We start from the raw sequence: 13,077 nt of genomic DNA, 5'->3' as shown, positions 1-13,077 counted from the left end.
CTCCGGAGCGCCGGACAGCGGCTGGGGATCCACCACCGGTCATGAGGCAGGAAACCGGCCAACCACCGTGCAAATCCCCTCCATGAGCAGACCCAGTATTATGGCTGCAAGGGTGGAGATCCGGAGCGAGTTGATGATCCCTGCCGCAGCCGGAGAGAGGCCCCACGCACCCAGGCCCAGGAAGCCTCGGAGGATAGTTCAGGCAGGTCCTGCTCTCTCGCCCCCCCCAATGCAGCCAATTCCAATCCCGCCTCCAGGGTACATTGATCAGATCCCTCCTGTCAAGATGGTAGGTGGAGGGCCGGGCAGAAACCAAGCCCAGATTGGGAGAGGGAGGAGGGGTCCCCAGAACCATGGGGTCCCCAACGCCCAATATAGCGGCCGATCCTCCGGTCACAGGATAGCTCAGTCCCCAGCAGTCACTCATCCACGCAAATGATGAGGGGTCCGGAGCACTCTTAAAGTGCGACCGTCATCTTAACGTGTCAGGCCACACCCCCTCAATTTCGTCCTAAGGCAGAGAAAGCAGATCCAGAAGTATGGGGAGGAGATCTGTAGTCAATGTGTGTGCTTCCATCAGACTCCAGGAACTGATACAAACCAGTCTCATTCCTGGTGGCAGTGGTGCTGCAGCTAGGGGTGGAAAGTATACTTGGGCCCCACTGTAGGGCCTGCAGAGAGTTCAGGAAAATAAAGGACAAAGATGAGGGTTTTAAAGGTTTTTTTTCCAAAGTATTAGCCTGTTCTGAGGCAGTCAAAGCTGAGTTTGAATCATGTAGTTCAGAGAATAACTTACTAAGCACTTCTTGCTGATTTATCAGTAGATCCACCTTCCTGTTTGCCTTGTTTCAGAGTGAGGGAGTCTTAAGTTGAACTTCAATGACTCTCTTGATGGCCTCTTGGAGAGCAGGGGGCGTGTGCAAACTGCCCAAACAAACACAGATGCAAAACGCACAATGCCCGCGTTCTTTCTAAAGTTTGCAAAGAATAAAAAGAAGCCACAAAAGTCCTCTTAATCCTAGAATGTTCTTGGAACAAAGTTTTTATGTGAGGTGACCTACATACCAATGCTCATTAACTGTCATAACCATCCCACTGACAAGAAAAATGCATTATATTTGCTTTATTCAGAGTAATTATGGAGCAGCAGTTTGACCTTTTATAAAAATGTAGAAATTCATGAAATTGCCACAAAATGAAATGTACGTTGAGTCCTCAATACTAACGATAGAATGGGAATAGTAGTTGTAAACGAGACTTCATATTTAATGCATTTATATGTCGCTGCCCGGTGGATATCATACAGGGATTCATGCCACTGTGTTAGGTTGTTCCATGGTTGGTGGAAGTAGCAGGGAAGGCCTTGAAGAGTGGCTCCAGTGTCTGAATCTGATTGGTCAGATCCACACACATCACAAACGAGCATATCCTGCCACTAGCATCAAAGACAGAGAGAGGCACGTTATTTACAAGTGGGTGTAGTAGGTAGAATGGTGGAAGTGGGTCTAATAGGCACACAGCTCAGACAGTGGAGGCAGCACAGCGTGGTTTGGGTGTGTGCGAAAGTTGTGATCCTAGCATAATACTTGTTGTTAGACCTTATTATTTAATACAAGCATGTGTTTGCATTTTTGATGCTGTGTTCCTTTGCATAAAAAAAAGAAATTACTTTTTTGGAAAAGATCTGACCAGAATTATAGTGCTTTTACATACTTCTGCAGATGATCCTCCAAGTAAGCGCTTGTTTGTCACGCATCATGCTTTGCTTCTAGTGGGGGAAGCAGTCTTGTAGTGAAGTCCTCGCTGGTAACCGCTGCTCCTAAAACAGCAAGCCTCCATTGCAGCTCATTGAAGCCTCGCACTCGATGCATTGTATTGCATTTATATAGCGCTTACTACCCCTGCTGAGGCGACGAAGCACTTTTTTGGCGACTAGCACGCTACTCCGGAACCCATAAAGGATTAGTGTTTAATTAGTATAGTGAAATATGAGAAGTGGACTTGTTAGTCTGTTATTTTGATTGAAAAGGATAGTGGAGGGATAGAAGAGTGAACAATTTAGACTTTTGTTTAAGGTCCTAGCAGTAGGAGGAGGCTTGGGATGAGTAAAAAGGGATGTGGAGTGGAAGAGTCAGAGGGCAGAGTTTAGACAGGCTTGTTTTGGGGGATCGGTATAGTAAAAGAGGTGTCAGATGATGGAAGGAGGGGTAGAGTAGGGGAGAGTCTAGAAAGGGCTATTTTGGTATGGGGTTTGAAATGTAGTGAAGTGGATGTAGAGGATGTATTGATAGAGGTATAGGTTGAAAAATAGTGTAGTATATTGGAAAGAGAAGTAGAAAGAGGTTTGGGTGAGTCAAATAGTTGAGGTAGAAGATATATTGAGAGAGGCATAGGGTGAGAAATAGGATAGGGCATTGGATATGCTGAATTAGAAGAAAGTATTAAATATATAGATCCATAAGTATGTGGAAAGTCTATAGATGCATAAAGGAAATAAATATATGTAGATTAAAGATATTGATAGAGGTATAGGGTGAAAAATAGGGTAGTGCATTGAATATTCCTTTTTAGGAGAAAAGTAATAAATCTAGAGATCCAAGTACATGTAAAGTATATAGATGCGTAAAGGAAGTAAGTATATGTGGATTAAAGAAGCAGTGGATGAATTCTGATTTTCAAGTGTTGTACTGAAAAACACAAACATTTTAAACATAATTATTCTACATGCTTATACAAAGCAATACACGTATATAGGTAGATATCTATAGTACAAATAAATGCTTATGTACGGAGGGATATGCTGTATAGTTCTGTTTGCGTATGGTGCTTATGTGGGGAAGAGCCAATTCTTGAAGTTTCCTGAAGATAAGGTGGTGGTCTATGGATCTTATGTTGGGGGTAAAGAGTTCCATAGTTTGGCTGCTTGAACAGAGAAGGATGTACCACCCATGGTTTTTAGGTCTCTCCTACGCAGCGCGCATGCGCTGCATAGGAGAGACCTTTAGTCATCGGTACAGCTTCGCGATCAAAAACGTGCACGTGTTCATTACCTTCAATGGCAACGCGTGCACGCCTGTAGATTCACTTGCGGGAGCGAGCGGCTGGTGCCATATGTTATCAATTATCGCGGCGCCAGCCGCTTGCTCCCGCAAGTGAATCGCGCAGGCCCCCTCCTCTCCCCCTGCTGCCGCGCACGCTTGTTTTTAATTGTTTCCTGACCGTTGCCTTTCAGTGTTCGCATGATGCTGTGGTAAGTGTTGTGTTGTCCAGCAGCCGCCATGGGCTCTGACCCGGTTCGGAAGAAATCGGAACCGACAGGTGATTGCCTCTATACTGCCCACACAGCCGTTACTACTTGCCGTTTCATTGAGCACACATGCCAACCGCTCTGACATTTCCCCATAAGTCAGATGCCTTAATGATTATCCAGGCACTCCTCTCCTCCTAAGGAGTTGTCACTTTCACAATGCAAACTTGAAACCTCCACTTTTATTTTAAACCTCCTTTCCGACTACTTTGTTCTTGTGTTCCACGAGCCAAAACGCCCTTCTCTTTAGGTGGTCTTCCAGTGACGCCACACCTTTGGCAGATGGCAGCCGTTTTTACTCACCCTTGCTTTCAGTACATCCAAGCCCTGGTAAGGAGGTGGGTGCTGTTCCCCCCGCCCACTGCCCCCCCCCCCCCCCACCATATGTAGCATGCCTGGCTGAGTTAATAATACTTAGGCTGTTTCCTGCCTGCAGCCCGCACACTATTTTTTAGCCTGGCCTCTCTTAGGCACAAATCTACCCCGTTAAGCCAGACACATGTGCTTCGCCGCACCTTCATTTTAATTAGAATGGGGGACTGACCCAGCAGGTCTCTTACGTACAGTGCTCGGTCTGCGAATTCTCCCTTTGCATTCCATGTGCAGAGCATCGGCACCTGAATGACTAACATCTCCCGGTGCAAAATTACTGCTGTCTCCGACACAATGGTTGCAATAAGGGAATCCGCATTGAAAACATATATTATTTAAACAATGGTTTAAGGCACATAAACATGCATTAGAGACAACACTGTACCTCCAGAGAAATGCACTTCGATTTAATGTGGCCTGCATTAGATTTCCTGCTTTTATTTATCTGGTAAACAATGTTTACTGTTAAGAAAAAACAAGCGAAGAGTAAAAAAATGTCTCTCTTCCGCCTCTAGTCCTGCAGATGATCATCTGTTTTAGTTCTTCTTTTGTTTCTTCGGCCAGGATGTCTTTCTCGGATGTCATCGTTAAGTGGATAAACTGCCTAAAGAGGCCGGAAGAGCAAAATCTAAAGGGGACACTTTAAAGACCACAGGTATTGCTGCAGTTTAGATGTATACGTTCTATGTTCTGAAGGATATACATAACGTTGAAGAATTGGAAGATTTCTGTCCGGGCGTGGTTCTCTTTTGTACATTTGATGTCAGCTCGTTATTTTCTGCGTTTGCAAACCACATTTTGCTATCTGGAATCTGGGCCACAGTAATGGTTTGAGAGTTTGATTTCTCTAGAAACTGGTTATTACTGTAAAGTTCCTTTTTGTTTTCTTATCCAGTAGCATCGACCCTTCTACTTAGCACTTGCAGCCTAAAAATCAATATGCCGCAATTCACATTTAGCTGGAGCTGTCTTTCTTATAAGATGGAATCCTGTGTCTGTGACATTCACACTAGAGTTCAGTAGATCACGTGATGTTATAACCACAGTAGGACTGTCCCTAAAAGTGATCCACAGCACACCAGATTGGTCCCTTGAACCCTTAAGCAGCAACAGAGCGCGTTACAGAAGCATCACATTACACAGTCAGATATTTTAGGTACATGGAGATCAAAGGATTTGCCTAAAATCAACAGGTGTTGAGCTAACCTGCCCATGTTTCATTTAAGGTATTTTGGCTCGATTTTAGGGTACGCCAACTGATCAATAGCTGTCTAAGGAGGTTGTTACTGATCCTGCTTGCATGCCAAGAATCAAACCATAATTTGGCCATAGGCAGGAACCAGGTTGAGACTCCAGTTTCCAATGCACTACACTACATCTCACTATAGATACCAGTGTCCCGTATGTAGAGCATGCACGCACACTAAATGGTCTCTGAGCATTAAAGTAACAGGCGCCAGTACCGGCCAACTATACCCTCCTTCACCGGGCACTAAACTCACTTAGATTCCTTTTAGCTCTCAGTTTGACACATAAATGGTCATTTACAGATGCACAACAATTCTGTGTTGCCTTCCATTTCTACAAGTGCCGTGGAAGGTAACCTCGCATTTCATTGTGCCAGCACGGACTCTAGACGTAGGTCCAAGCAGCGCTGCTCCCAAGCCAAAGGACAGCACTTCTAGGTCTTTTCACAAGACTTCATGAGAATCGCCTACTGTCTCTTGGGGTAGGGGAGGGGATGCAGGGAATTTGGCTGCAGCTAGATCAGTTGAACTCAAGCAGTGTTTTTTCTTCCCTTTGCATTCTAGGTCTTGTAGGTGTGTGTCTCCTATGAATACATGATACATATTCAGAACACAATAAGGAAACAAGCATACTGAGATACAAACACGCAACATGAGAACTACATTTTCATCACTATCAAGTTTAACTCTGTTTTAAAATAGCAACATTAATATTTGGTATAGTTTCAAAATTATCCAGTTCAGAGTTAATTTCCAGATCATTTTCCTGATTGCACCAAATCAATACGGCTAGCAGACATGTTCTAAATATTCAGCAGTTGTTTTTCTTAGTTGGCAACATTTGCATTGAATAATCTTCAACAACTTATTAAACCTGGTGTTTGATGACTTCTACTGGACAATCATTGGCAAGCTAGTTTACCTCATTATGCCCAAATACCTTTTCCAGCAAGCATTCAAAGATCTAAAAGACAGGTTAAGCTCTTAATACTAAGGGCTGTACAAAAATTGTGTATACATGTACGTCACGGAGCAAATGTTTTAAAGTTCTACATAACCATGGAAATCTATATATGTTTCCTGCTCCTGTCCGCACTCAGTGTTTCATGTTGAGGCAGGTTGAGATGGGTAAGTGGCACAAGTCCTGTGACTTGGCATTAGCTGGTGATTCCTGTAGTCTGTGTTCTGCTGTGCCATAAGAGGCTTTCTAGTGCCACCTGGTTCTTGACGTCTGCACCTTAATCATTATGTGAGCCCTGTACTCTGTGTCCCTCTGTTAGTGGCTGGTCAGTGTTAGGCAAATTATCACTTCACTAGTGCTTAAGAGAAATTTTAATGATCAGGCAGGACTTTGTTCACCCTTCTGTGCAAAAAATATGCATAGACTGTAAAAACACCATTTGTATCTTTATGTGTGGGTAATTACACAAATAACGATTTAAATGGCACTCACAAATTAATTTCTCTTCTTCTTACACTCGCTTTCTTATCGCTCGTCCACCTCTCCTCTTCTATTCTCTCCCTCCCTCGAGGTGTTTCTCTTCCTCTCACCATCTCTCTTGCCTTCCTTGTCCTGTCTCTCTAGCTTCCTCCATCTCAAGCAAATGCTTACTCTTTATCTCTCTCTTACTTCTTTCTCTGTCACCCTTTCTCCTTCCTGTAGTTATCCTTCTTTCTATTTGATTGCTTTTGTTTCATACTAGCTCAGTCTGTCTTTCTCACATATTTGTTTCTCCCCCTAGACACACCTTCTTAGTTCAGTTTTTCTTTCTCTATCTCTGGGCTCAGTGATTCTATATATATATTGTACTGATTTCAGACTGTATCCACACAGTTTCTAATGTGCCCCATTGCCATAAGCGGAGTCTTCCCTCGGAATCTGGCATCTAATCATTCTCCCCTAGTGTCCATCCACTGCTCATGTTGTAATTCAGGTACTATTACCCAACCTCGCCCCCTCTCATTGTTTATGTCCGCCCCCATAACCAAAAAAGCTATAACAAACAATTATTACAACAGGCAGAAAGAAGCTGTCCGCATTGCAAGGACAACAAAACTAGAAGACCTTTTTTATGTCAATTGTTTTTTTTATTTGGGTCGTTCAGTTGTACATAATGTCTTTTTGGTATATGTAGAGGAACAAAAATGCTTATCACACTTTTTCATTATAACTTTTGAACATGCTGCACAGCAGCCATGCTGCTCTTCAACACAGCTTAAAAACATTGGCAAAGGCAATAGCTTTCTTGAAACGCCTATAAGGTCCCAAAGGTGAGACCTATTGGCTATGCCAATGCTTGTTATTTTGTATCTTGGTATTTTGAGGCGAAGTGCCACTTTAGAGCAGAGGTTCCTTTGCTGAATGTGTTTGGTGATTTTCTTCCTGATGATGGTCTCATTCCATGCATGGCTTTGTGGGTGATACAAAGCAGCTTGAACGTGGATCTTCTTGCAACCAGTAATCAATGCAGGGCTTTCAAGGCAGGGGAGATGTGGTCTTGCGGTTTGATATGCAAGAGTAGTCTGGCAGCCGAGTTCTGAATCCGTTGTCGTCTTTTCATGGTTGTTAAAGCTGATCCGTGGTAGAGACTATTGGTGGAATCGAGTTTGGGCAGAACAAGAGAGATAGTAGTTTGGACCCTGTGTGGAAATCCCAAATGGGGGAAGATTTGTCGCAGACTTTAGTTTAGCTTGACTGCTCTGAGCCAAGCTACCAGAGGGTAAGAATGGTACACTTAGTGTGTACTACACTTACCCTGACTAGAGTGTGGGTCCCTACTTGGTTAGGGTGCAAACTACTTCCAACATGGGACCCTATTTCTAACAGTCCATTAAAAGGAAGCATTCCGTAACTTAACACCGTCAGAGCACCTCTCAAAAAGAATAGTGACTTCATGAATTAAAGCCTGTACATGGCTCCTAACAGCCATTACATTTGGTGATTAGCCAATAGCAAACATTTAAATTTTTTCAGTGTGTAGGTACTCTGGTGAGAAGGCCTGTTTCTCCTTTAGTTCTCTGTTCATGAATACCCTCAAGGTGATGGCCCATAGGAAGGGGTGCTGGGTGAGGGCAATTGTTTTTTCTTTACAATGGACAGACACAGCTCTCTCAGGGAGATCCCCTGAGGAAGGTGGAGATTTATTTAAATGGCCATTACTAACATTAGTGCAGCAGGTGCAGTGGCACTAAGGCAGTGCACCCCAATTGAGACTGTTACTAGCAAAATGGTGGGTGGGAACCCCTTTTTCCTTGTTAGCATTAGGGCTCAGGTTACCCTTGCTCCGCAGGGAGCTGGTCTAAAGTAACAGGTGGAGAGATGAGGGCTTTACTTCTTTTTTTTTTTTTTTACACAAAAGCGGCAGACAGCCTGCTTTGGGCCTTATGTCTAGGAGTAATGGGCCAGTGGAGAGAGCAGGCAGAGTTGTAGGTATAATTTTTGCCACAGATGCAGTGTTACAGGGGTCCAGGGGTGTGATGCGCCAGTGAAACCCCCAATTAGTATTTTTTTACTATCTTTTCTTGCTTATGTTATGGCTCAGTGTTGATTTGGGCCAGACACCAATGGTCCAGAAGAAGGGAAAATTGAAGCAGAGGAGACACATTACCTTTGGCCTCAGAGGAATGACAGAGCAGGGAAGGGGGCGAGATGGGAGCCCATTTTTTCAATAAAGGGCAGAGAAGACCGCCACTCTGCAAGGCAGTCGATCTCATTACTGAATCAGGTACGATGGCACAGGAGTGATTGCACTGGAAGGACTTCTTAGGTGCATTATTACATCTAATACCCAATCAAATAGAAGTGCAGCCTTCAAAGAGGAAATGGTCCAAGCCCTTTTATGTATATCAGTTCACTTTTTGTTGATGAATTAAACCCAGGCATACAGCTGACGCTGCCTGTAGTGAGGCCTAAAATGTAAGAGTGGACAAGCATAAGCCCTTCAGTCTCCCACGTGCCACTGCACAAGCTGGTGACATTGCCTTACCTGGGCATAGCAGTCCGAGAGGGAAATTCCCCCGTGCCAGCTGACTCAGAAGTCTGGACCACCGCCTGCAGTCTTGGCAGCAGAAGGATGTTCAGGGTGTCAAAGGCTGTAGGCAAATACAGCTGTATCATGAAAAGCCAGGTCCGTTTTATCTAATAACTTGGCACTGGTTCTGCTTCGGCGCTTCTGCTGGGTTTCAACCCAGATTGGCACTTTCCCAGATGTGATCTTTTCCAAGTTGGTTCTGCCGCTTGAGGCCTCGCCTGGGGTAAGAAAGGGATATTGGTGATAAACCTATAGTTTATAGCTTTATGTGGGACCTGTGCTGCATGTTTAATTAAAGACTTTATCAAGAATTATTTGAACACTTATGGGAGTCCCTTGTAGCTGCCATCTGCCAGCTTCTTCCTGGTCCTTGAACTATCTAAGGATAGCCAACATAGGCCAAATTCGTAGAGATGGGGGTTAGATAAAACTCGTATATTACTATGATTCCACCGGAGAAAGATCCATGGATCGTATGAGACTCCTTCAAGGCAAAAAAAAAACTGCTTGAAGGAATGATTTTTAAACTCCATGGGTGTGGAGTTGACTTTACACAGGCTTCATGAATGTTCAAACACTTGTACTGTTTCGAAATAATCCCAGCAGCTGTCTGATATCCCGTTTAGCCCCTCAAGGGCCTCTCCTTAACCTCTTCGGTGCCCGTGACGAGCTGGACTCGTCATGGGCCGCGGTGGCGCTGTGCCCATGACGAGTCCAGCTCGTCACAAACCCCGCCCGCTAATGCAACGGCCGGCACAGGGCGGGGAAAGGGGCGGGCACCGAAGGGGTTAAGAATGAATCTTCTAAACTCATTGTGTGGCAAGTGAAATGGTGCCAGTGCTCTGTGGTTGGGTTGTCAAAGATAACCATAGTGGTGGGCCCCTCAGATCCCTTTCCTCCAGGGCCACAGACCCTGCGGTGTTCATGACCGCTATGCTCCTGAGAAGGACCCAAACAGGTACTCTCTATCACAATGTACAATGTTGTCCTTTTCTTCTTCTAGTTGACATACCGATCTGTAAAAAAGCATTAATGGTGCAAAACGATGCCAGAAATATTCTGAGAGGAATTCCAATTTTTTTTTATACCTCACAGGTTTAGTGTCAATGGCGGTATCGCAGAATGCCACGGATGTACCCTCTGTGACTTCACTCGCAACCACTGTGGTAGCAAGCAGCATATCACCTGGGTGGAAGACTGATGGTGCAACAGCAGAGACGACCGCCCTAAATACAGACAGAACAACCACAAGAACCACAGCAGAGACCTTGAAAGGAGCGACCACAGCAGAGAATGTTACACTAAGCACTAGAGAAGGGACTCCCTCCCTAACCACCATAGCAGGGACTACCAAACTAACCACCATAGCAGGGACTACCTCACAAAGCACTGTAGCAGAGACTACCCCACCAAGCATTGAAGTAGGGACTACCGCCCAAACCACCGTAGCAGGGACTACCACACAAAACACTGTAGCAGAGACTACCCCACCAATCACTGAAGTGGGGACAACCGCCCGAACCAGTGTAGCAGGGACTACCGCACAAAGCACTGTAGCAGAGACTACCCCACCTGGCACTGAAGTAGGGACAACCGCCGTAACCAGTGTATCAGGGACTACCACACAGAGCACTGTAGCAGAGACTACCCCACCAATCACTGAAGTGGGGACAACCGCCCGAACCAGTGTAGCAGGGACTACCGCACAAAGCACTGTAGCAGAGACTACCCCACCAATCACTGAAGTAGGGACAACTGCTGGAACCAGTGTAGCAGGGACTACCACACCAATCACTGAAGTGGGGACAACTGCTGGAACCAGTGTAGCAGGGACTACCACACAAATCACTTCAGCAGAGACCACCCCACCAAGCAGTGAAGTGGGGACAACTGCTGGAACCAGTGTAGCAGGGACTACCACACAAAGCACTGTAGCAGAGACTACCGCACCAAGCACTGAAGTAGGGACTACTACGCGAACCTCCTTAGTAGGGATTATCACACATAGCACTGTAGCAGAGACTACCACACAGAGCACTGAAGTAGGGACAACTGCCGGAACCAGTGTAGCAGGGACTACCACACTAAGCACTGTAGCAGAGACTACCCCACCAAGCACTGTAGGGGGGACAACCGCTGGAACTACCGTAGCAGAGACTACCCCACCAAGCACTAAAGTAGGTACTACTGCCCAAACCTCCTTGGTAGGGATTACCACACTAAGCAGTGTAGGAGAGACTGCCACACTAAGCACTGAAGTAGGTACGACCTCACCAAACACCACAGAGAATAACACGTCATCAGTCCCTACAACACAGATCACAACAGAAAAATCCACAACAGGTAACACAACAATAAGCCCAAAACCGTCTGAACCAATACAGAATGAAACCACCTTGGCACCCATTCTTCTTACGAATGCAACCGGATTACCCTCAACAACATCCGCCAACATGGCAACAGGTGAGACTGATATCCCAAACCTTGTGGCACATTCTTTGAACAAGTTAACACAGCACTGCTTTCATTACAAATGATGTCATTTCGTCCGATCTGATGCAGCGCCTGAAATGAATTACAGCTGAGTTTTGATGTGTTCTTAACTTTCATTACATGAAGTCCGTCATAATTTCGGATACGCGGAGTATATGAAGGCCTCTTTTAATCTGATTTTAACTTTGGATTCACTCCACTAATGAATCCGAATTTCTAACCCTGAACTCTTGGTTTTGTGATACATTTCTCTGGCTCCTTCACTTTTACCTTTACCAGAGCCCTGACGCTTCCAGTGTCCTGATTTGTAACCCCTGTTTTAATACCTGACCCTAATCTCACTTCATGATTTAATCCTTAATCCCTTTTTTATATCGTAATCTCCCTCCCTTACACCTGTATCCCGCCTTGATCCCTTATTCTTAATTCGATCACTTTCTGTGATCCCTTTTTGGGTAGATGCTGGCTGAAGCTAGGTAGACCATCCACTAATCCCACATTGAACTGCTGCCACACCCTGGGATTTAAGGATTTTGGGGGACCCAGGCCGAACATAATTTGGGGCCCCCTGCTCTGATAAACTCAGAATTTATTATTTCTTTCCATCTCATTCACTATGATCTGATCATTGACAACCCTCTTTGTTGGTCCCCAAACTTTAAAGGGTCCCCAGTCCTTCAGGGGGCCTCCATTCAGTGCAAAGCCTTTGAATATTTATGAGATATTGGAGACCTGGGAGCCCCTTTTCATATTGTGCAGGGGGCCCCATCGTTTATAGGTCACTCACTGGTACGTTCCAGAAAGCTTAATGATGGGGCCCCTAGAAAGGTGTGGGCCCTTGTCCAGAGTCCACTGTGCCCATGCCTTAAAACAACTCTGACCACACCTGCCTCCTTGGATGTGATAAAGGGATCCTATCGATTGCAAACTGCAAGCAGCAGCACAGACCACTCCCAGGCTGTTATGAAATCACCTAGCGGCTCCCCCACTGAACAGATACCACACTCCCAGCCCAGGAATGCACAATGTGCTTTGAACACCATTGTCCTCTGGGTTCCTGCCTGCTACTCACAGGCTTCATGCAGGGCTGGTTCTAGGGCGGTGACTGGGTGTGAGTGTTTGATTGGTTCTGATGCTCCGTCCATCACCACCCCCTTTTGTACCGCTTTGTTCGCCACAAGTTGGCAGGGTATGCTCAGACGTGAGTCCCTTGCTTACTTTGCCACTGGATTCAAGCAAGCCTGGCTGAAGACGGCTGAAATGCCAGAAATCGGTCCTAGGAAGCTTGTTTCCGGTCCAGGGAAGGCATGGCTTGGCAGTTCGGGCTGGACTGTTCCCATGAGGCACAGGGTCAGACTGATTTGCAGATGGCCATGTTTGAACTGGGGTGGCAGAGTGGGCTAAAGAACGGTGATGGATCAAACCCAGATCTGTTGACTGGGTGTGAGTGTTTGATTGGTTCTGATGCTCCGTCCATCACCACCCCCTTTTGTACCGCTTTGTTCGCCACAAGTTGGCAGGGTATGCTCAGACGTGAATCCCTTGCTCACTTTGCCACTGGATTCAAGCAAGCCTGGCTGAAGACGGCTGAAATGCCAGAAACCGGTCCTAGGAAGCTTGTTTCCGG

The 13,077-nt window shown here is 45.6% G+C and overlaps 1 protein-coding gene across 1 annotated transcript in view; it reads left to right on the top strand.

Moving 5' to 3' along the window:
* LOC146869574 (uncharacterized) overlaps positions 1-13,077 on the top strand; it is a 105,312-nt gene that overhangs the window by 35,285 nt on the left and 56,950 nt on the right. The window contains exon 2 of the mRNA XM_085606458.1: positions 10,053-11,420. Within this exon, the coding sequence (XP_085462584.1) occupies positions 10,053-11,420 (1,368 nt within the window). The remainder of the gene's footprint in view (positions 1-10,052; positions 11,421-13,077) is intronic.

Source organism: Triturus cristatus, chromosome 1_1 (assembly GCF_964204655.1).
Source record: "Triturus cristatus chromosome 1_1, aTriCri1.1, whole genome shotgun sequence".
Lineage (NCBI taxonomy): Eukaryota > Metazoa > Chordata > Amphibia > Caudata > Salamandridae > Triturus > Triturus cristatus.
Note: the sequence above shows the minus strand (reverse complement) of the source record. Positions and strands in the feature narration are given on the sequence as shown.